General features: G+C 27.2%; 1 protein-coding gene and 1 long non-coding RNA gene across 2 annotated transcripts; one reads left to right on the top strand and one right to left on the bottom strand.

Annotated features, from left to right (window-relative positions):
* Positions 1 to 203: 203 nt before the first annotated feature.
* LOC111036612 (E3 ubiquitin-protein ligase AMFR-like) lies at positions 204 to 17,398 on the bottom strand. Its single transcript, XM_022318701.1, has 8 exons — positions 17,156 to 17,398; positions 7,286 to 7,543; positions 4,336 to 4,497; positions 3,943 to 4,250; positions 1,775 to 2,052; positions 1,353 to 1,459; positions 1,084 to 1,289; positions 204 to 922 (listed from the first exon to the last, which is right to left on the bottom strand). Exons 1-8 carry the CDS (start codon positions 17,396 to 17,398, stop codon positions 745 to 747), a joined length of 1,740 nt encoding a protein of 579 aa, XP_022174393.1. The 3' UTR covers positions 204 to 744.
* Positions 16,302 to 22,205, top strand: LOC111036613. The gene is made up of 3 exons (XR_002604785.1): positions 16,302 to 16,546; positions 21,636 to 21,750; positions 21,827 to 22,205. It is a non-coding gene; the product is annotated as an uncharacterized LOC111036613 (long non-coding RNA).
* The last annotated feature ends 1,613 nt before the right edge of the window (positions 22,206 to 23,818 follow it).

The raw sequence follows: 23,818 nt of genomic DNA, 5'->3' as shown, positions 1-23,818 counted from the left end.
TATAAAATAATATGCACAACAAATTGTCAAATATTGTACATATTACAAGAGTCAGGAAACTATTTTCTCAAAAATTTTATGTATGTTAGGTATAATCTATACATCTAGTTCTAGGTTAGAAATATCAAAATATGTAAATAAATGGAAAAATATTTACCTTTAGTCCAAAAGCAAAAAAGTCCGCATGAATTAAATTATACGATAAAAAAACCAAATATAAATCTGGTAAATGAACATTCTAACTCTAGTTATAAATATAAGGGGATCTACTGAATAAGGATTTTTAATTCAAGATGTATGTATAACTAACAAAGTTCTAGTTTACAGAAAGGTAATACATTTACTAGAAGGTATCTAAAAATTCAGAAAATATGTATAAAACCCAAATATTCAATGATGATCAAGTATTTTTCAAACATAGAACACTACATTAAGAGTAAAGTTGGTGTGCTCTACTTGGTAGGATAACCAACACCAACAATGTTCACTCCTCTAGACACCTATCAATTTTTTTTAACAGTTATCATTTTGACATATGTTTATAATTATTTATTTTAATTTATAATTATTTTGGTATTTTGAATTGGACAAAACCTAATCTTATGCATATTATATTATACAGATACAATAATTTATATTATATCCTTAAATTAAAATCAAATAATGGGTTTCTAATCACAGTCTTAGCTTTCTTTTGTGTCAGTATGTGTGTGTATGCGTGTGCGTGTCTTTACGAAGCCATTATTAGTCAGTTTTTGATGAACCATCTCCATCTTTGCTCATGTACCTCTGTCTGGCCTTCATAATCATTGCCTGTTTTCGAGCTCTGAGCATATTCTCTCTTTCATCGGGTGATTTAGAAAACTGGCTGCCCATACTCACGAGTCCATCTATTGCAGGTTCACTAATATTTGTGTTGAAGCTAAAACAAAATAAAAATATATTAAATGTGATTTGAAAAAAAAAACATTAAAATTTTAATCATATATACATAATATATCCTTGATAAACATATTATAAACAATAAGTATAACAAGTATTAATGAACTACCTACAATAAAATATTTTGCAAAACTAATTTACCTAGCAGGTGTAGGTGTATTGATAAATTGTTCAACACTGTTAACAATAGGTACAGTTTCAACAATAACAGGTTCCTCTTCAATAAATTGTTGCGGTGCCACTAGTCTACCTTCTAATATGTTATCAATAGTTAAATCCACAGAACGAGTAGTTGATAAATCTTCAATAATTGAATGCATAGTAAAGTGTGGAAACAATTGTAGAACCTAATATATAAATAAACAGATGGATTATAATACTGAAACAATTTATTTATGAATAATTCTTACTTGTCGAGCCATTGTTTCCATTTGTGAAGTGTGTATTTGACTTGTAGGTCTTAGAGAATGTGTTACTTCAACAGAAAAACTTGGTAACCATGATAAATATCTAGACCCTATAAGTATAGAATCAAACAAACACATTTTTTTAAATAAGTATTTTAGTATTTTTTAATAAAACTATCAATACAAATTTTATTTATATATTATTATGTTTGAAACTTGTAACTAATATTTATTACTTCATATTAAGTTTATATGGTTATGTTCAAAAATGTATTCATAATTAAAATAATTTCCATTAGTTTAAAATAAATCTAAAAATTAAAATGTGTAAAAAAAATCATATCTAAATTATTTAATCTAATTAGATTTAGTTAATAAATAAATAAATTAGTTAAATGTTCCAAATCCAAAAAATTGTAATTTACCATCGAAGTGGAAAAAATGATGAGGAATGTGAGTATGAGTACCCAGTGTCTCTTGGCCACCATTATTTGTCGAATTCATTGGCATATTTTGATTGTGACCTAACGTTAATGACAATCTGCATGTTGGACATGATGGTTCTTGTTCCATCCAAGATTGTAAACATCCATTATGAAATAAATGACCACAAGGCAGTTTTCTAGCAGAATCCATTTTTTCCCAGCATATTGCACAGTTATCAGAATTTGTATCTAATTCTTCAGCAGTTGCCATAGGATAGCTAAAATATTAATAAAATTAATAAATATTTACCACAATAAATAATAATAAACTGGAAGAACATAAAACATATTAACATAAACATTTTAAAGTGATAGTTTGCTAATAGAAGTCAAATATTTTACCCTAACAAAATGTTATTTCCTACAGATATTTCAGTATGTTGTTTATACATTTGCACCATTTTACTCAAGAAAGCACCTAAAAAAATTAATAATTTTTTTAAAGTATTTATACCCCACTTAGGAATTTAAAAATTAAAAATTAAATCATACAGTATCAATTCATTATTCGACAATGTTTATATTTTGTTAGTTTGGCAGCACCTTTTATAATATTTTAATTCTTTAATTTCTTAATTACTTTATTTAAATACACATTTTTTTGAAATTAATAATTAGGCTGAGGTATTAATACATTTCCCCCATAGGAATACCTTAAAACATTATTTATTTAACCCTTTTGTTCATCAATTATTTCTATTATGACTAGTGGATCAATAATATTCCTAACTTTCTTTCCTCCAATTCCACATTTAATATTTACTAACAAATTGTATAATCTAAGTAAACATTTTTATTATGCATAGGTTCATTTGAATGTTATGCTTAACAAATAGTTTCGTTATTGAGGGTAATGTAGAGCAATATTGTAAATTAATTATGCAAGTGCAATAGAAAATATTGAATATTGTTGTACCTATAAAATATGTATTTTATAATTTATTATTTGCTTAAAATATATTATTTATGCTACATGAACCAACAAACCAAGGTTAATAAAGCAAAAGGATGAACAATTCAAGACCATTTTTTGTCAAATTAAAATTTACTAATACCTCCTATCAAAAGGGGGTATAGGGTTGGGACAGCATGTTTTAAGAAATAATATTTGGGCTATTCACATTAAAAGCACATTTGAACTGTATTTTGTGTAAGTAGTGAATTAACATTATTATAAACATTATACTATAGATTAGCAAGGTAATGACCCCAATAGATTGTCTACAATTCAAAGAGCAGTGTCACACATGCATGGGTCACCAAATTTAGTTATTGAAATTTTCCGCTTTTAAAAATTGTACAGCACAGCTAAAAGAGAAAAATATATTTTGTTACTTCCTAATACCAGATTTAATTTTAAATAAGATATGTATTCCATAGCTTTTTACTAGGTTGTGTAGGAAAAATAATTGATGTTATAAGACTGTATGTATGTGTGAAAAATTACTATTTAATACAATAATCATAAATTTTATTCCTACATAACCTAGAACAAGGAATTATGAATTCATACGTATATTTTAAACAATAATCAGACTTTGAGAAGTATTTTCCGCTTATTAGTCTAAAACCACAAAAAGTAAATTTATTAGTGACAAATGTAAATAATTTCACAGTTTTTCACATAATATTATAATGACTACTTTTTATGAGTTTATACCCAGATTTGTAGTATATCATTAATAAATACAAATATAATTTACTTTAAGTATTATAAACAACAACTACGTTATCAGAACTTAAAATACTATTATTTTAATACTAATAAAATTAATATTTAATGTATATGATCATCAATAACTAGTAATACTAAGGATTAATACATTTTTGATACTACTATAATCTGTTTTATATATTCATGAAACGATTATAGAAAATATTATTTATAGCTATAGATTTTATTTCTATGAAAATATAGTTAGATTAAAATGATTTTAAAGAATTAAGTTTAAAATGTTATCTTTATTTAAGTATTGAATTATAACAAACATAATAAAATATAGAAATATCTATCATTTTATTGACACAACATATTAAGTAATTTTTTTTAATGTATAATTAATAAGGGATATCTAAATTTTATTTTCATAAGTCTACACCTAACTTACTTTTTTTCTAGATGAGAATGGACCCAAAGAAAATTCTTATGTTTTTGTAGTCGTTTTTGAATATCACTGATTAGTTGTCTCATGTGCATAAATATTACAAAACCAGCCATAGTTAAATATGAACTGGTCCATATAATAGCATGTGAATAATGAAGAATCTCCATCACACGTATCCCGAGATCCAAACCTAACTCTGAATAGTAAATCAATTTACCAGGACTAGTTGTATGGTTTATAGAGTTACGATGAAAAAGTTGGATATAATGTCGAAGAAATATATGGACAATACTTCCAGCCAACATCAGGCACTGTAAAAAGTATTAATATTAAAAAATATATAATGTAGGTAAATAAAATTAAAATAAATGTATTAATCACAAAAAATATTATTACCTCTATGACCATAAAAGCAAATATATGTTTTGATAGTGTGAGGCCAACAAGGTATGCAAAATTCAACAGCAACAAAGAAAATATAAATCCGATAGATAAAAGTACAGACATATGAATATATTTCCAATTCACTCTAGCACCAGTACCCATAGACATCCACATCTATAAGTAAAATGTTTATTAATTTTAACTATAGTAACTTTAATATTTGAATTATTGACTTGTATAAAAGCTAAATTTCTTAGATATATTAGGTTTTATTCAAAAAAAACCAAGGCACTCAGGGACTGTCGCAGTAAAGCTATTGCATAGCAATTTTGTAGCTATTTATCATGAATTTTTGTATGATATTAATTCAAGTTACACTCTTTAAGCGAGGTGGCCGAAAAGAAAATAGCCGACGACTGCAGATAATAATAATAACAATAAGATCTTACGACTTACGATCACACTTTTTCATTACAAAAAATATTTATTCAGTCACCAAACCAGGCCCGCAATAAAAGCTATGCGATAGCTTTAAAAAAAATGTAATAAATTAATTTTTAGTTTAAAAATAGATTTTTTGGAACATCAAACTTCTAAACTGACCCCTTTTTAACAAGATAAATAGACGGCAATAGTAAAGTAATATTAAATTAGATAATATTATGCTGTTTTCAAAAATAGGATTGATTGTTTCAAAATTAGAAAAACCAAATTATTATGCTTCTCTTAAGAAGAAGTGTATTTTCAATTTATAACAAATAACAAATCATAATGTTTATAACTAAGAAAAGAAAAACTATAGAAATAAACAAAGTTAACACTTTCAAATTATGTATTTTAAACAATTTTTATTAAGTTAATCAAATAAACATTTAATAATCTTCTTAAAGGTTCAAATTGCAATGGTTTAAGATTTAAAATAAATAGAAATATGCCATGTTATCACATTATGATAATCGCATTATATATTTGTGTATACACACAATTATTATAAAGAAATTAATATAATTATTTAATTGCATTAAACTTAAATATTATAGATTTAATTATAGTTAAATGGTTAATAGGGATTACTAACCTGTTTTTTTTAAGTATTTTGAATAAAACATTAATTTTGGTCAATTTTTTTACCTAATGATTAATAAAATACCATTAACACTTCTAAAAATAAATTTGGAAATGTAATGAATTTTAATACTCTTTTTAACTTCACCTTTCTCAATTTGGTAATTTATATTTATGAACTTGTAAAGACAAATGTAGAATTTTAATCTGTTTATTTGTCTTTGGATAATCAAATTTGGTATCGGATTACTTCACTAAGCACTGATCACTATGATCAGTACAATTTCCAAAACAATACATAAGTACTTATACTAAAAAATATCTGCCCTAATCCTAACTTGTATGTAACCAATAACACACAGAAATACTTAACACGGACTAAATACTATTGCTCGCAAGCACTTGAGTATTGGGGATTATCCTATGATTGATATCAGATCCTTAGATAAGAAATAAAAAAAAAGTTAATGAAACATTAAAAAAAAAACCTTCAACGGTTATATCATTTTCATAACTCCACGTCTCCACTGTGTGAGTTTGAATCGACTTGAAATTTATGAACACTTATAGCTTTCCTAAACTATATTTTCTAGAGTAGAACGATAAAAATATTTTCTTTTTCTCGTTATTGATAGCATAATACAGATTATGCGTGAGTCAATGACGCATAAAGCTATGCAAGGTACAATGATAGGGTGTGTGTGTGTTGGGGGGGGGGAGAGGAGGAGAGATTAAATGGTTATATTAAATATAAATTTAATAGGTACTATTGCATTTCAAACAAATGTATTGATTGAAGAAAAATTAATCTTATGTATTAAATACTCATTTAAATATGAAGGTTTATGAATAAGTATTAAAAATAAGTTAAAAATTGATTAATAAATAATAATGTATAGTGATAAAAAAAATGATTTTAAGTGAAATTAATCAATGTCATTATTGCTTTTTATATATATATTGACGTCATAAAGTTTGGACAACTACTCAATTATTCAAACATAATCTATATTATGAAATTAATTATAATTTTTTCTTAAATAAATATTAACGTTCAAACAAGCAAAAATATACAAAACAAATACTATAAGAAGACAAAACTGTTTAAGAGAAAACAGATTACGTACAGTCCAAAATGTCAAAATATGTGATACTAATCTGATATTATGACTTATGTAGTGACAAATTCAAAATAAAAAATATAATTATTTACAAAAAATGTATACTAGAAAGATCCTCATAAGTTGTGAGAATAGTATTTTAAAAATATTTAATATGGCACATTTCTTTTTAAGCATTTGAAGTCCAGATTTGGTTGAAATTAGGTATTTAACCAAAGAAGAATGATTTTGGTTATTTGTTTGTTATTTAAAAATATTATTCATGGGTACTTGAAACTTTTATAATATGTATATTATTATATTTTATACACTATGCTATTTTTAAAATACGTTTTCAGCAAAAATTAATTTAACCTACCTTATTACTAATGGTAAAATAAATTATTTCATTACTTATTAGCAATATAAATATATTTTAAACTATACTTGGTAATTTATCATTATATCCAAATTAACACATACATTACAGTGAGCCAAAGAGGTACACTTGACACCTACACAGCACGGAGGTAACCAACTTTTTCCCATTTTAAGTATGTATACTACTACCTAAAAAAGACTCTTTAATAAACAGAAGTACATTGTTTTAGTATCCCATATTATATCTTTAGCAGAATCACCAACCATAGTATATAATAACGAATAAGTAGGAATAACATTTTTATTACAGATTAAAGCGTTGAGTGTACCTACGATGTCATCCAGATGTCGTGCCCACAAGTGTTGTCTTGGTAATAACATAAAATAATAAAGTATTAAAGTAATAACATACTTACATATTCAAATCGATCTTTACACAAACTGGTCATCAAATGAAGAAATCCTAGGGTAGAATACCAAAATAGCCAAAGTGCTACTTTATCCAACGTATAAGCTTTGAGGATTATAAACATAAAAATGAATTTGTAGATAACCCAGTTCCATAGACGTTCCCGAAATTGAACGTGTTCTACTGGTCTTAAGCTACCCAGAACCAGTGACTGTATAACGGCGCCTATCATCACTATGCTACAAATTGCGCCATTACAAAGAACCTGAAAAATATTTAAAAAATTAATTAATAAAAGCAACCGTCAAAAACTGTTGAAAAAAAAAAACAACAAAATATAGTTTAGATAAATAGCAATTATAGTTTTGTTGATTTAAATTGTTGATCACATCGCGTACTAAAATACTAAATAGTAAATACGATATTTTTAAAAACATCACACCATCAGAGATGAGATTATGAAAGTATAATGCACTATCATTTTTTTGATTTATAATTTATTTATTCACTATTCAGTTATTAATAGAAATTGATCCAGTCAAATACTCATATTTTTTCTTTGAACTCGATATAATTCTATACGTTACGATATTTCACTATTTCAATTTTCAGTGAAGGTAATGAGTAATGAGTAATGACTAATAACTAATAAGAAACGATTAATTAATAAGAATATCTATACATTATAAAGAGGGAAAATGATGATTCTAAACTGACCTCTAGGTAGTTAATGGTAAGAGAAAAAACAATTTTAAAAAAACGGAATGAAATCAATTTATTTTAGGTACCTATTTTCATTTTAATTATGCCCCATGACATATAAATATATAATATTATAAAATATTAAGTTCAAACAAAACAACTTCAAATAATGAAATAAAAATATTTATGTACCAACTACAAAAATAGATAACTATTAATAAAAATAACTTTTCTAGGTCGACAACAACAAATAACAATTTAGTGATAAACACACTCAATCTAGATTTATATAGCGTATCTGATAATGAACAAGAATACTAAACTACTAACATATATTCTTATAAATATTTAATTAATATTCATGTATATTTTTATAAGACAGTTATGAATAAGTGCATAGACTACAAATAAAAATATTCAAATTCTAATGCAAGTATGTAATGTAAGTGGGTCGTTTGAAAAATCCCCACCCCAACAAATGTACAGTCGTAAAATTCAATTTTTTTAATAAAAAAAAGCCTTATTTACTCGCGATTTTTTTGTCCTATGTCTGATTTTTGCATATTTATTGTTTAATAATGTCAAGGGTATTAATTTGTTTTTATCGACTAGTGTCTAGTTGACCTTAACAGTTAAAATTACCTCTCTCCTTTAAAATATTAACACTTGAGTTCATCAAACTGAGTATTTAGTTAAAGCATGGATACTATCAATTCAATCCGTTATCTAAATGCTGTCATAATAATTAAACATTTAAAAAAAATTTTTACAAGATTCTAGGTAGAATAATATTGCTATACCTAAATGAATTTTTATTTGATGATGTATTTATTATTTCGCTATATTATGTATTAATATTTAATAGTATATTTAGCATGCAAGTTGTATCTTTTATAATAAGGCTATTAAAAAAATCAATTTAATACTAACTTTTAAATTAAATGATGAAAGCATGAAACATAAACATCATTAATTCTAAACAAATTTGTTAAAATTGCCATCAGACTTTACTAAAACCTTACAAAACCCAACATCACGCGAATCAACAATATGCGATTTAATATGAAGTAGCCAGTAGGTAGTAGGTAAAGTAAATGCACCGAGTTTTAATTATTTAAAGTCAATAACACAATAGATTTTAATATATGATATCTCTAGATATAAAAAGAAAAATACATTGATTTATTTTTGTTTGTGAGAAAACAAACTACAAAGGTATTGAAAATACACAGAACATTATAGGTAATATCTATATTATATATTTATTATGAACTGATCAGATGTCAAAACGCCATTGTTTTGTGTTATTAAAATAATAACAACTAGTCATTATATTGTTGTGATAAATGATAATGATAAATTATAGTGTAGTAGGTACACATTAAATTCAAAGAATCAAACATAAGACAATAATTGATAAATCATCGTAGGATAATCATGACTAGGGTTAGGATGTTTATGACCTTATAAACACTAAAAAATACCCAATAACAAAATATGCCTTTAAAAATCAAATATGACATTTTAAAATGTTATCAAATAAAAATATACACTTAATTAATATAAAAATATTTTTTCAACAAAAATACAAATATGCAAAAAATATGAACTTGCACTGGCTATACATCTTGTAATGTAAATGTCGAAAATACGTCCTCCCCAAACTCTAAAACAACTTTGTGTAGTCTGCAAGCAGCATTGAAGCTTAGTGTGAACAAAACGCGATTAAAAAAAAAATTGTTGACATTTATTAGAATATATACAATCAGTAAACATAATATTACAATAAGCATATGCGTGTAATGATATTATATTGGCAATGAATGCTTGAGGGGAGTAGCTACCCAGGAGTAACACTCGCGAGATAATTTGTTAGGCTATTTTACATACAAATACATACGTTAAGTATTTTTTAATTTTTTTTAAATTTTAATATTATTTAAGTTATCAGTTTTGCTAGTAAAGTTGAGACACCAACGCCTTCTAAATCTTCTCGGTGGATTACCAGGAATGTTTGCTCACTTAAATGCAAGAATTAGTGGATTCGGATGGTTCGTAAGGCGAGGCGGAAACGCTTCTAAGATGATGTGGCCACGTCGGCGACAGTCGGTAGTCCAAGATCAGAGTGAAGAACGTGGTTCGATACTTATACTACGGTTACATGCACAGCTAAAACCGATTTAACTCAAATCGAATTAGTTAACTCCCGGAGTTAAATGCATGTAAGCGACTGTTAATTCGGTTTACCTAAAACGATTTAGTTAATTCACATTTGAAATGCACATTGGCAAATGCATGTCAACGTATTGCACACAACAACAGAATGAGATTATTAATTCGAATTAGGGTAAATCGATTTGAATTTGAAACTGTACATATAAACGTTGAAACGATAACTGCTTTGGTGGAAGTGCATTATTCTAATACGTTTCATGTAAACATGTTCCCTAACAAATAAACCCCAATACAAATCAAGTTAATTGGAATCAATGGATGCATTCGTAAACAAGGTGAGAAGGATGCGTTAGTAATTATACCAAGTTATATGGATTGGAATGTTTGCATTCTGTAAATGTTTGATTTTTTTGCAGCCCCCAATAATTGAATACCATAGGCCCAAATGGGTTTCAGAAGGATTTTATAAAGAAGACATCTATTATTTAGGTTTAGTTTAGAATTTTTACCTAGCAATGGGTGCAGACATTTTCGTCAAGAGTTTAGTAAGAAACATTTTTGTTTTATATGCTCGGCCCAATTTAAGCATTTGTCAAGAATTAGGCATAAATATTTTACATTAGTTAAAGGTGCTAAAAAAGTATTTGTCAGGAAGATCGACGGGACTACGCTTTGTCTAAGGGTAAAGGTTATATGTGAAGACTTTTTAGTTTTCATTGTTTATTTTTATTTTAAACGCGATTTAAAACTAAAATTATTCGCCAGCACTGCAGCTACCTGTGGTACAACATACTCGTATATTAAATAATTAAAGATTGTTTAGTGTTAAATCACTATATCCGATATAGGCATCGCCATTCAATAGCGATCATCTTCGTTTACGTTAGCCATGAAACCAATAACAATGCATACTTGGCTTTCTATGGGTTTCTATGATAATTATATCATTATATTAGTTAGTTTTTAGTTTAATTTTTTTCTGATTTAAAAAAAAAGTACATTTATTGTTTTCTTCATCGAAGTATTCATTTATTTACTGTTTTTTTCTTCAAAATATGCATTTATTCATAAAAATCTCTAAATATGCAAAATTATGCAAAATAAAATGTAATGTATCTGATTCTATGTCATATAAAACGAATTTATAACTTGGTCTGCAATGTGCACGACTAAAAAAAAAAAATATGAAAAAGGCATAAACATTCTAACCATAACCATGACGCACTTTTTCCTGATGCGAAGTTTTCAATTTCACTATTTCTCTCTATCAACTGCGGATCTATCTTATACATTTTAACTATGAATTTAAAATATGTGTAAATATTCAGTTTTATTTTTACCAAAAGCTAAAATTTAAAAACTTATAAAAATATTTTGATATTTGAAGAACAAATGAACATTTGTTTTCATTTTTAGTTATACTTAGAATAACGAATAATACATGGTTAATTAGAACACATGTATGATGTATACTACATTTTTTTAATTTCATAAGAGATTTTTCAAGTAGCTACATAGGATTATAGTTTATACAATAACAATTTTACTGTCTATAGGGATTATGAAGATAAGTATACTTAAACATTTTTAGCACACTTCTACTAGGAAAAATAAAACAATAGTACTTCAAAACAACCAAACACCACAATAAAAAAAGTTTAAAACGAACGATTGGCTAATAAGTGTGTTCAGAATCTAACTCGAATAGAACATTAAAATAATTGTAAGTCTACGTTTTATTGTTACAAAAATGCTATGAATATGGATTATCGTTTGTTATACAAAACCAGAGATAATTCTTTAATTTTTTATTCTCTTATTCTCTTTATGGAAGAATAAAAATATTGAATAAAATTAGTGCTATAAAAAATGAGTAATGAAATACCTTTTCATCATACTGTGAAACATTGCGTAATTATATTATAATAATTATAATTTATTAACATCTAATAAAGTAATAAATACCTACATGGCTAAATTAATGTTTTCACCGTATTACCTTCATTCAATTATCAGTCGAATTGCCTCGTTTATCGAATTATAATTTGATATTACGAGTATGTCCCCTAGAGACTAAAAAAATTAATCTTGCGATATATCTTCAGTTTAAACAAACGAAATATAAAGGCTAGAAATTAAAATGCTAGATGCATGAAGATTGGATGCTTCGTCGTATTATAAATGCTTTGCTGACAATATTTCAATTTCATAAAATCAGTGATACCACAACTATATACTTCAATAGTACCTGACTGGATAACTCCATCATTAGTTGCAGTAACACAAACTATTTGAACTCGATATTTGAAAACTATTAAATGATTCAATCTCAATAGTCAATGTTAAAAACATAGTTAACGAATATTTTCATTTATGATAAACAATTATCTCATAAGGTTATACTTATCTATTTGCCTAGAGCCAAATCAGCATTTTCGCCGCCCACATAAGTACAGTATTAGGTACTATTTACTAAAATATACTTAGTACTTACTGTACTCTTCCTAGTTCTTACTGTACACTATTTCTACTCCCGGTTATAGTATAAAATATATAATATTCTATAATTAATTTATAAACGTCTTAAAATTTGTGAGAGTATAGTACACAGACTTACATTTTTGACTTCAATACAACACGACCTTGGTACACAATTATTTACATACTATATAGGCATGAATTAATCATATTTGAGCATTTCATGTTGTAACAAATGTATTAACATTTAGTCGAGAAGAGCTAATGGACTTAGGAACTTGACCTAAGTCACGAAATAAATGAAATTTTACTGAATAGGTATTCAGTATTCTAGATATTATAACTTATAATATAAGTTATATTATAACTGTTGTAATATTGTTCCCGAATAATGAACATAAATAATTCACATCACGTCTTAATTATTATTTTTTTAGATAACAGTAGATTTGTTATTTACCATTAATGACATTAAATTTAATAAGCAATACCATTATATAATTTTTATCAATAAAATGTATTTTATTTTTTCAAATACATCCGAATTACAATTACAAATTCTAAGAAAATGAGAAAAAATACTTTTTTATATCAAAACAATATGTTTTTGAATAAATAAGCTGTGTCCAAATAATTTAATAAATCTGTTATGACTTTTATATCTTAGTATTTTATACATTTAATTATATAATTAAACATTTTCGTGTCAGTAAACTAAAATACGAACACGGCAACTCCTCAATTATCGTATTACACTGTAATTAAATATAAAATTAGGTATATTATTTTCAAAATTTTATTTTTGAACTAAAAAGGACGCTACCCGTGCATTCGTTGTCTCCGTCTTACCACACGTACAACACAGCAAATTTTCGTTCACTAGTTCCAACATCGTGCTGTTAGTTTTGGTATTGGGAGTTAGTCGACCTATTATTAAACTTTTAGGTAAAAATATTATCTATGCTTGTGGGTCGGTTTTAATTCGATTTTTAATTTTCAAGCGAGATATGAGCATTTTTAGTTTGTTATATTTTACAAACAAATATTGAAATATCTTGCTTGAAATTTAAAATATCGAAAAAATTGTCCGCGCTTAAGCACAGATAATGTATAATAATTTTTCAGTATTTAATCGACGACGCCGCGGGAACTGCTTTCGCATTGCACAATATCATAACTATTCATAACAAATATTTATACATACGTACGTGGGGGGGGGGGTACTATAACTAAAACTTACTTTAATATTTTTAAACCTCCAAATAGTCAAAAATTTAAAATTTGTATTTAAGAAATGTTAAATATTTTGAGGAAATGTCATGTTCTTACAGTAAGTTATTATTTTTGAATACAAGATAAAAAAAACAAAATCGATTGTATCGAAAACTGGTTTCATGGATAAACGCAACGTTAAAATATTCCTATTATCCCATTGTCTTTTATTAGTATTTCCCAATTATTAAGACATTAAAACGTTTTATCGAGAATAACAACTAGATCAAATTCGTTATTAAAAAGTAAAAACCATCCTCGATATCAAAAACTGAAGAATTGTTGCTGCACCAAAATATCAACCTAACATTAAAAAAAAACACATTATTGTAAAAACAATACGGTATTATTTCCTCCTCTACACAGAATCTAAAACGTGGTATAAACGTATGATAGTTTCTTACAGTAAAACAAATTAAATAAAAATGTGTTAATGTTGGTGAAATTTAAGATTAGTAGTAATTAAATCTTACACAATTGATTAAAAAAATAATTTATATAATGTCAAAACATATTGCCAATAAAGCCAAGATAAACCCGTCATCCTTCATTTACATAGACAAAAGTAATAACTCGTAATTAGTTTAAGTCCCTAAAGTTTCTATAGCCCCTTCCTTTCAACTACTTCATCAGCAACAACATACAGTTCATAATATATTGAGTTAAAATTTACGTCATCGATCAATATAATATTTTATTTATGAAGTATTAATACGATATTTTATTAAGATGCCGTATGATTGTTGACAGAAGATAGAACTTATAAACCTTAAAGAATCTCCTAATACTCAAATTCTTATTATAGTTTATAATTTATTGACAAAAATATAAAATAGATAATTTTAAGATAAAGTTTATTGAGCATTGACCAATAGCACAGAACATATACCATAGGTTATTATATTATTATTTTTAGAGTTCAAGGTGATATCAATTTTAAAATCATTTACAGTGATTAATAATATATTAATACTAAAACTACCTCTTTGTTATACAAACTAGAAAGTATAATAATAATAATAATAATAATAATAATGTAATTTTGTAAAAATAAAAAAAGACCTAGTGATTGTGCTCTTGCCGTTCTCATTCCGCCGACAATTTCGGGGGATACATAAATAAAGCCGTAAATAACTAGTATTCGTAAAATATTTGCAATATAATTAAATATTAACGTTGGCTTCACCAGTATATTTGTATATAAATACCTAAAACAAACTATTTATGGTACCTATAATATTACAATATATTAGCTAACTCTATTATACTTATTATTATTATTATTAGCACACGGCTCCGGCAAAAATTAAATTAAAATGATTAAAATAATTGTAATAATAAAAGACTAGGAGCTAGGACTAAAACAACGAGTGTTGTAAAACTAAGACTATAACACAATTATATTCAATTGAGTCCCGAAAAAATTACCTAAATGATTAAAATGATAACAGAAAACAGGTTCTATTTATAATAAGGGAGATGATTGTTTTCGATTGTCCTTCTTAGTTATATTGCCGATTACTTCATTATTTAGATACGGAACCAAAAACGTTAAGGTCACCCAGTAAGTCAGTCAAACATAATATTCAAAACATATAATTTATTTTTAAGAAAAATTAAATAAATATCTTTATTTCCTGAATCTTATATCCTAGTATTTATAAGAAGGAAATAAAAATCACCTGAATGTGTTATTTAATAGTACTAGGTACAGAATAATACTATAGTTAAAGTTAAGTCATATTGGCGATTTAAAGAAGGAAAGTTATGTTTTAACATAGAAAATAATAAAATATTAAAACTCTTAATTTAATATAATATGAACATTTAATTAATAATTTATAGTTCATACAATTGTATATATTTTTATTCATAGGATTGTACATTTTTCAATTTTGCTATTATTGAAGAATTTTAGTCAACTATTTTTCAAAAACCATTAATCTACATAGGATTTACGTGACCAATATTCTAATAAATAATAAAAACAAAAAAAACAATATAATCCACAGACGCAAACACGAGACATTTTTAAGATTAGTTTTTATAATAGTTTTAGAATATAAATCACTGAAATAAAATTCGAAAAATATGGATGTATTAACTTTAATATTTATTTTTATTATATTTATAATGGCTGTACCTTACCTATTGTGTTTATACAATATTTAGTATAAAACAATTGAAATCATAGCATAAATATTATACCTATTATAAAAGAATAAGATCAAAAAAAAGAAACAAATGCAAATTGTTTACTTTGTACTGCACATAAATAAATTATAAGCTAAAGTTGAATAATGTATAAAAATAAAGGCATGGAATCCAAATTATTCAAATATTTTTAAGGATAACATCTTTATATTCTCATTTTTTTTTTTTTTAAGTATGTTTACCTTGAAATATTAAATTATTTTATACAAAGGTAGATCAATATAATTAATTTAATTAAATACTCCTTATTGTAGTAAATACTGAGGTTAATAAAAATAATGATTCATCTTAACTAGTTGAATGTTACACAAAATAAATTCTTATAAATATTCTACATTTATATTATCACTCATGAATTCAAAATTCTAATTATTGCTGTAATTCTAAAAAACCTTAACATATGTGTGATATATACCAAGGTGGCAAGGTATGTAGATAATATGTATATTTGATCAGTTCATATTCTATAATATTGGTATTCAATTTTATACCATTAATTGGGATTTTAATATTTTTAATTATCATTAAGCCATTCTCAATCTAAAATAATTAAATTAATATACGTATTCATGATTCATTAAAAATATAACATTAAAACTATAGTAGGTACCTAAATATATTAAATGTTTATTAATTTAAGTATCAAAATAAATTGGATTGTCTGCTAAGGAAAATAGGTTACAATTAAATAATTAATGCTTTATCTAGGTAATTACTACTTCACATTAATGTTAAGTAGGTAGGTATGAATGCTAAATTAAATAAGAACTAGCAATATACATGTAATGATATATACAAAATTTAAAACTTTTAATTTAATTTTAAAAATTCTACAATTTATGCCTACATTATTTATATTTTTTTTTCAATAATCTCAAGATATAACATCTAAACATCCAAATCATTTAAAAAATTTAATTTATATAAAAAATAAAATAATTCAGTAAATTTACTAATTACTTAACTTTTACTATTTTATATGATTATATTTATTAATTAAATATCTATTAAATAAGTGTTGTATGTGTTAACTTACCAAAAAGCATAGAGGATCTTGCAGCATAAATGCTAACACATTAAGCATTTGTTCATAATATACATCCATTGGATCTGTTTTCGTTGGATCTTCATCAACCTGAAGATTAGAATTTGATTCTTGTGATGCATCAAAGCTGTATTTAACTGAATAATAGGTAGCTGCTGAAATGGATAATACAGTAGCCGAAATATATGTAGATAGTTTAGGAACAGGCAGTCGGTCAACCATCATGAATGACATACTCTATTTAGGTTTTCTATTCGTAAAATAGGTCTATTTATTTTTTTGGTAAACGCACTTAGTAAGTAGTAACCGAGTTTAGTATCTAATTAACGTCCAGGACATAATTCAAGATAAAATTATTGTTTAATAACCATAGTATGTATTTTAACAATTTCACAAGAGTCAAGAATGACACCATACACGTACTATCATATGTAAATACTATAATATTTCATGTTAAAAACAATTTAAAGATACATTTAAGCACAAAAAATCATAATTCGCAAGAATGACAACATTGAAAACGAACACGCAGGAAGGGAACATAAAACTGGCTGATAAAACAACACTACAGTAGACTGAACTACTGAAGTCAGTATTCGGTACTCAGTAGAACGTTATCATGATAATAAATGTGACGTGATCTGTGACGTCATAACGTCATGTTCGATTTGTTTTGAGCTAGTAGCTCCCTCTATGGATTATTTTAGACATCCAACTCAAGGAGGAATAAATTATCTACCTAGGTGCTTTCGTGGATTGGTCTTACTATCTATTTAATATTTATTATTTCATTAAAAATGCATATGTACAACCAAGTCATACAATTTATCTTCACAGTTCACAAATCCCACGTCACACCATAAGACTTTATAACATTGATTAGGTACAGATAAATACTATTACATTTGAATTAAATAAAAAAATTAAAAACATTTGGAACCAGTGGCGTATGCAGGATTTTTCAATGAGGGGGGGGGGCTTGAAAATAAATAATTACTCAGTTGTCACAAGATTATAAGTTTGAATAATAAAGTGCTTTCTTATTTCATAATTAAATTAAGCATAAAATAGAACAAGAAAAAATACATAAAAAAAGAACTAACAAAAATATAATAACAAAAATAATGAGCGATAAAATAAATTTTTATTTGGTCCAGTCTACTAATTGTAGTCGCTTCATATGGCTATAGGTAGGTAGTATCTTTGATTTTGATCTATTTTTTAATCGTGACTATGGCAATGTATAATAATATTATTGGGGGATGAGGTGACCGAGTGGTCTGACGCGTCCGCTGCGACGCAGCCGGTCGCGGTTCGATCCTCGGCTACCGGGCGGCATTTTTCTCCGGACAAGTCGCGGGTGCCCCATTCGAAATTCTGCCAAAAACAAACACACACGTGTTCCCCCCTACCGTTCCAAAAAAATATACAATACAAACTACAATACAAATCCTACTACAGCTAATGGCCTCAGTTGCCGAAGCTTAAGTTCAATAAAAAAAAAAAAAAATAATATTATCCATGACAAATATTATCTATGAACCTTAGGAGTTTAGGACTAAAAGGGCCAGTTGCACCGTCTACGGTTAAACTTCGGTTAAGCTCAATCAGCTGATAACAGATATTTAAAACTCTAGTTAACTTTATTCAGAGACGGTGCAACTGACCCTAATGGTTTGCAATAAATAGGTAAACACACGATTTAAGAAACTATATTAAATCGAGGTAAATATATAAAAACCAAAAACAATAATACGAGTGATGGGGGGGGGGACTTCAGCCCGTTAGCCCCCCCCCTGCGGATGCCACTGCTTGGAACTCAATTAAGGCATATATATTTTTATTAGACATAAAGGTCTAATCCTCTAAAAATTGGGTAGGTATACAATAGGTATATTACACTGCCAACGTGGCAACGTATCATGCCGATTAGGTGACTTCGGTTAAACTGTGTATCCACTAGCCACTACCCTGTGTTCACTTTTACAGAATTTTCTTTTTAATCTCTAAATTAAATAATATAGTTAGATGTACAGACAAAAGTTAAATTAGTTTGCTATTAATTAGTAACCACACAGTGAAAATAACTAGTTGAATTTTTTGTTCGGTTTATCTGGAATTTGAGCTGACTATAATATAGTAGGTATGTTGTATGTACCTATTTAATATTGCTGTACAGATGTATAGTACATGCGCTCCCTAGCTAGGCATAAAAGCTTAATAGAGGTGCAATGGGGGGGGGGGGTTGGACAATTGTTGTCATAGATCCTTGGTTTTAAGTGCATTTTAGATTTTTAGACATATACGTTGACTGTATGGCGTTGCTGTAGCTTGTTAGTGGAGTGGACATTTGTAGTGAGGTACATATTATGATATTTGCATAATAATCAGTAAATATTTGGATAGCTTTCGTAGAGCTTAAAATTTCAATCCCTTATATCTCTTACAGCCTTACTCCTGCAATTGTCCAACCAAAGAATTATACATGGTACATTGCTTGAAAGGGGTGTTAAAACAAAATGACCATCCCTCTCCCGGAGTAGGCCCAATTGAATACGCCCACACCACAAATTAGCATAAATAGCGAGATTAACTTGGGGCAGTGACGTTCATAGGGGAAAAGCCCCCTGGCCCAGGGCCCATAGACCAAAATGAACTTTCAGGATCAAATGCATCAATTAAAACATCACATACATGTTGCTTTAGATACTATGTTATACCATTTATACATTAATACCCTAGTACCTAACCATACCGGGGTTAGGACAAAAAAGCGAATGAAAAAAAAGCATATTGGAAAAAAAGCGAAAATCAATTATTATTATTATAGGTATACATTTTACATAATAACAAAAATTACTACTAAAGTCTTAATTTTAGTATTATAACTAGGGATGGGCCGATACTAGAACCGATACTAAATATCGGCCGATATCAGTGATTTTCAAAACCGATATTTCAACCGATACCAAAAAAAAAAAATCTATCGATCAGCATAGTATTGATAGTATCATAATTCACAAATGCACAGGTTAGGTTATCAATAATCAAATACTATATATTATTTTATAATAATCAATGTTTTCACTTTTCTGGGTAATATTATTTGTGTTATAACTTATCGGGTATCGGTTTTATTATATATCGGTTGATGGTATCGGTTTTATGGTGGAATCGGCTCATGTTTTTTTTGTCAAAAATGTTGTTTTAACATTTCCATATGTTATCGGGTATCGGTTTTATATCTGCAACATATATCGGAATATCGGATATCGGTAATAAGTGGTATCGGCCGATCCCTAATTATAACCCATGGCCTATGCGGCTATGCTATACCATACTAGTGAATTATTTTGATCAAACTTATATTTCGGGAATAAATAGACCAATTTGAATTTCACGGCCAGGTAAAAAAACTGAATTTCGAAATATTCCCCCAATCTTCCCACCTGCTACGTAAAATGTACACGAAACAACTATTAAAAATGCAGAGCGTACTAATAATCAAACAGTCAACAGAAGGATTTAATCATCGATTTTCTAATCTTGGCTCTCAAATTATATTTATTTTATAAATTATAGAATTTATGGAAATAAAATGTTTGTATTAATGTAACTGTGTATAGAATTATGTTTAAAAAAAAAACCTGTTAGGGGGGTGTGGGGGGCCTTTCCCCCCACTTTACGTTTATCCAATTAATTAAATATCCCCCCCCCCCCCAGAACCAAATCATCACTACGCCACTGTCGTAGGTACGTAATATTCAAGGGCGTCCGAAGGGGGGGTGAGTAGAGGTGCTTGCCTCTCACTTGGCTTTTTTTTGTGGTCGCAATCATCATATAATCATTATGTTATAAAAAATATCACAAATTTTAGAGATTAAATTTTACAGAATCATGCATAATATTGCAGTATAAAACAAAATATTTTTTTTTTTTAGGTTATAACCCTATAGGGTTATTTTTATTATATATTTATATCATATTTACTATATAGTATATATTAAATAAATTATAAATTTGTTTTTAAATATTAATGATTATGGTAATTAGTAATGAGACTAATAAAAAATTTAAAAAAAATTTTTTCCAATTGCACTATTCTAGTAAGCCCACTTAATACATTATTATTTTTAAGTATAATGCTATTAATACCACAGAATAGATTAAAACGATCCGAGTTATTGTCAAACATAAGTATATTGTATAGTGTATACGTAATACATTAAACAAACACATCCGACTGGTATAAGTTTAATATGTTTAATGTTCATAATAGATTGAGTGAATTTAGTTATGAGTACCTTATATAGAATAAGGATAATGTATACTATAATGGTATATTGTTAATGAAAAAAACCGGAAACGAATCACAACCGGAACACTCAGTGCTGTAGGTTACGGATCGATTCCGATAGCATAGGTATTTATAATTTATTACTCACTATATAGCAGCAAATATTGTTTACAGATGCCCTTGAACTGCACATTGTAATGACAATTCAACGTCTCGACGACCGGTTCAACACTTGATGCACTGACCAAGGCGTCAATGTCTACAAGAAACGGATACTTAAACATTAAAGGTATAATACAAGGTGATCTCCAATACTCAGTGTCTCAGTGTACACTTATTTTTTAAGTACATTTTTGTTTGTTTAGGTAATTATCATACAGAATACATAGATAATGAGTACAATTACAATATTATTTTCAATTTTTCATCTCAATATTTTTTAATATAATATATATTGTGGATTCGCCAGTGGGGTACCTATTACGTAATTGTGCATTTGTGCGAAGCGGCCGTGGTGTGGCGGATGATCAATCCCCACGAATTATGAAAATAATAAATTAAATATTAAAATATTATGCAATAATAAAAAAATAATGTTTTTAATTTTTGAAGTGTATGCTTTGTACGTATAGCATACGCGAGAGTGTATCTAGTATTAGTGTATTACGGCCTATTTTAGTATTATTATTAGATATTTAGATATAATAAGGATCATTATAAACATTCAAAAAACTGGAATAGGTACTAGTATAAACTACTCCAATTTCGATTTAATAGTACCTACCAGCTACCTACACAGATACATCTATATTTTCAAACAAATTAGGTACTAAATAATTTGCAATTGAAAATACATTTATAAATAATTTATAAACAATTATTGTTAACACGACACAATTGGAATGAACGCAAATTGCAATTGTACGTCTCTCTCTAGGTTGCTAAAAAAAGAAAATCAGTCAAAGGTGACAGGTCACGTTCAAACTTTATGGTAGATTGTTTACGCGACCGCCGACCGTATACTTAAAGAATAAGGCAAGAAACAAACATGTGAATAATTAGAATTTTGACAATCGTCACTCGTCACTCTTCATCGCGGCTGGCGAGTGGTTGAGAAAAGTGACGAGGACGACTGGTTTACACCAGCGCTCAGCCCCATCGCTCTCGAACGAACACGAAATTCTTATTTAATTTTATTATAAAAATGTATATGAGCCGTCATGAGGTCAATAGGCGCTTGCTTTACACTATGCAGGTGGATTATTGATTCACCAAGTATACTTATCGGCTCATCCCCATTTTTAATAATTTATTTATTTAAATTCTTGAATTTATAGGATTTTTAAGAATATTTATTTTTTATTTTTTTTATTTTTTTTTAAAATGAGAACATTTTTCAATGCCAATAATTAATCACTTAATCGAATGATTTTTTTTTTGATAATTTTGACATAACTTAATCGAAATTTGCAGTACAATTAATTTCTGAGTAATTATACTTAAAGTTCTCAGCCTGAGTATCAAGGAGCAAGAAATACGAATAATAAACAAAAATATCTCATGGTAAGATAACATATAATATAAGAAGTTATGTCGTGGCCTATGATGTTTTGAAAATTTTATAGGCAATAATCACTAATCAATAATATTAGTTTAGTACAATTTTATGGTTTGTAAAATTATCAAGTTCAATAATATAGTTGGATACCATTATCTACTAGACTTCATTGTTAGGACAAAAAATATAGCCAAGTATATAGTTCAAACCAAATATTACATGACAACCATTCTGAACAGTGCTGTAGCCATCAGGATTATAAAATGGGGAGGCGATAAACACCCAAAACTTTCCTGTCTACGATACTGATTTGTCTGATTCTGAATAATATGTATAACATTTTGTTTTGCATATTTTTTTATTTTTTTTTTGAATTCTTAGCGCTTAGGGCATTTTCTTAGAATTTCGTAGGTAGGTACCTACGCAATTTTGAAGGCACATTTTTTAGATTTTACTAATATTGGTACCTACTTAGTACTTACTATTGTACTAAACTACTAACTACAAAAATTGTGAAGTACAAATTAACTGTTCAAGATTTTATATTATGTTAGGGCAATCGATTTGATAATTTATGTAGCCCATAAATTATAATTTACGCCAGGAGACAATACAATTCAAGGATAATTTCTAATAAAATGTGTAAACTATGGAATAAATATAAACTGATAATAGTTTTAAATAAAAAAAAATTTTTATCCAAAGCACCTAGTTGTATTTATTTGTTAATAAATGAAAGTAAATATGTGCCAATGTACCAACGATTTTGAGAAAACAAAAATTAAAACTTTTTTTAAAA

The sequence above is a fragment of the Myzus persicae genome, unplaced genomic scaffold (assembly GCF_001856785.1).
Source record: "Myzus persicae strain clone G006 unplaced genomic scaffold, MPER_G0061.0, whole genome shotgun sequence".
Lineage (NCBI taxonomy): Eukaryota > Metazoa > Arthropoda > Insecta > Hemiptera > Aphididae > Myzus > Myzus persicae.
The sequence above is the reverse complement of the archived record's forward strand: the minus strand, read 5'-3'. Positions and strand labels throughout refer to the sequence as shown.

What these genes read in the sequence shown, in the direction of transcription:
- LOC111036612 (XM_022318701.1), bottom strand. Translation starts at nt 17,398, where the DNA reads ATGTCATTCATGATGGTTGACCGACTGCCTGTTCCTAAACTATCTACA. An exon ending in GTAAAGATCGATTTGAATAT is followed by an intron (nt 4,498 to 7,285) that starts GTAAGTATGTTA and finishes TTTTACTTATAG; the next exon opens with ATGTGGATGTCTATGGGTAC. An exon ending in AATACACCTACACCTGCTAG is followed by an intron (nt 923 to 1,083) that starts GTAAATTAGTTT and finishes ATTTTGTTTTAG; the next exon opens with CTTCAACACAAATATTAGTG.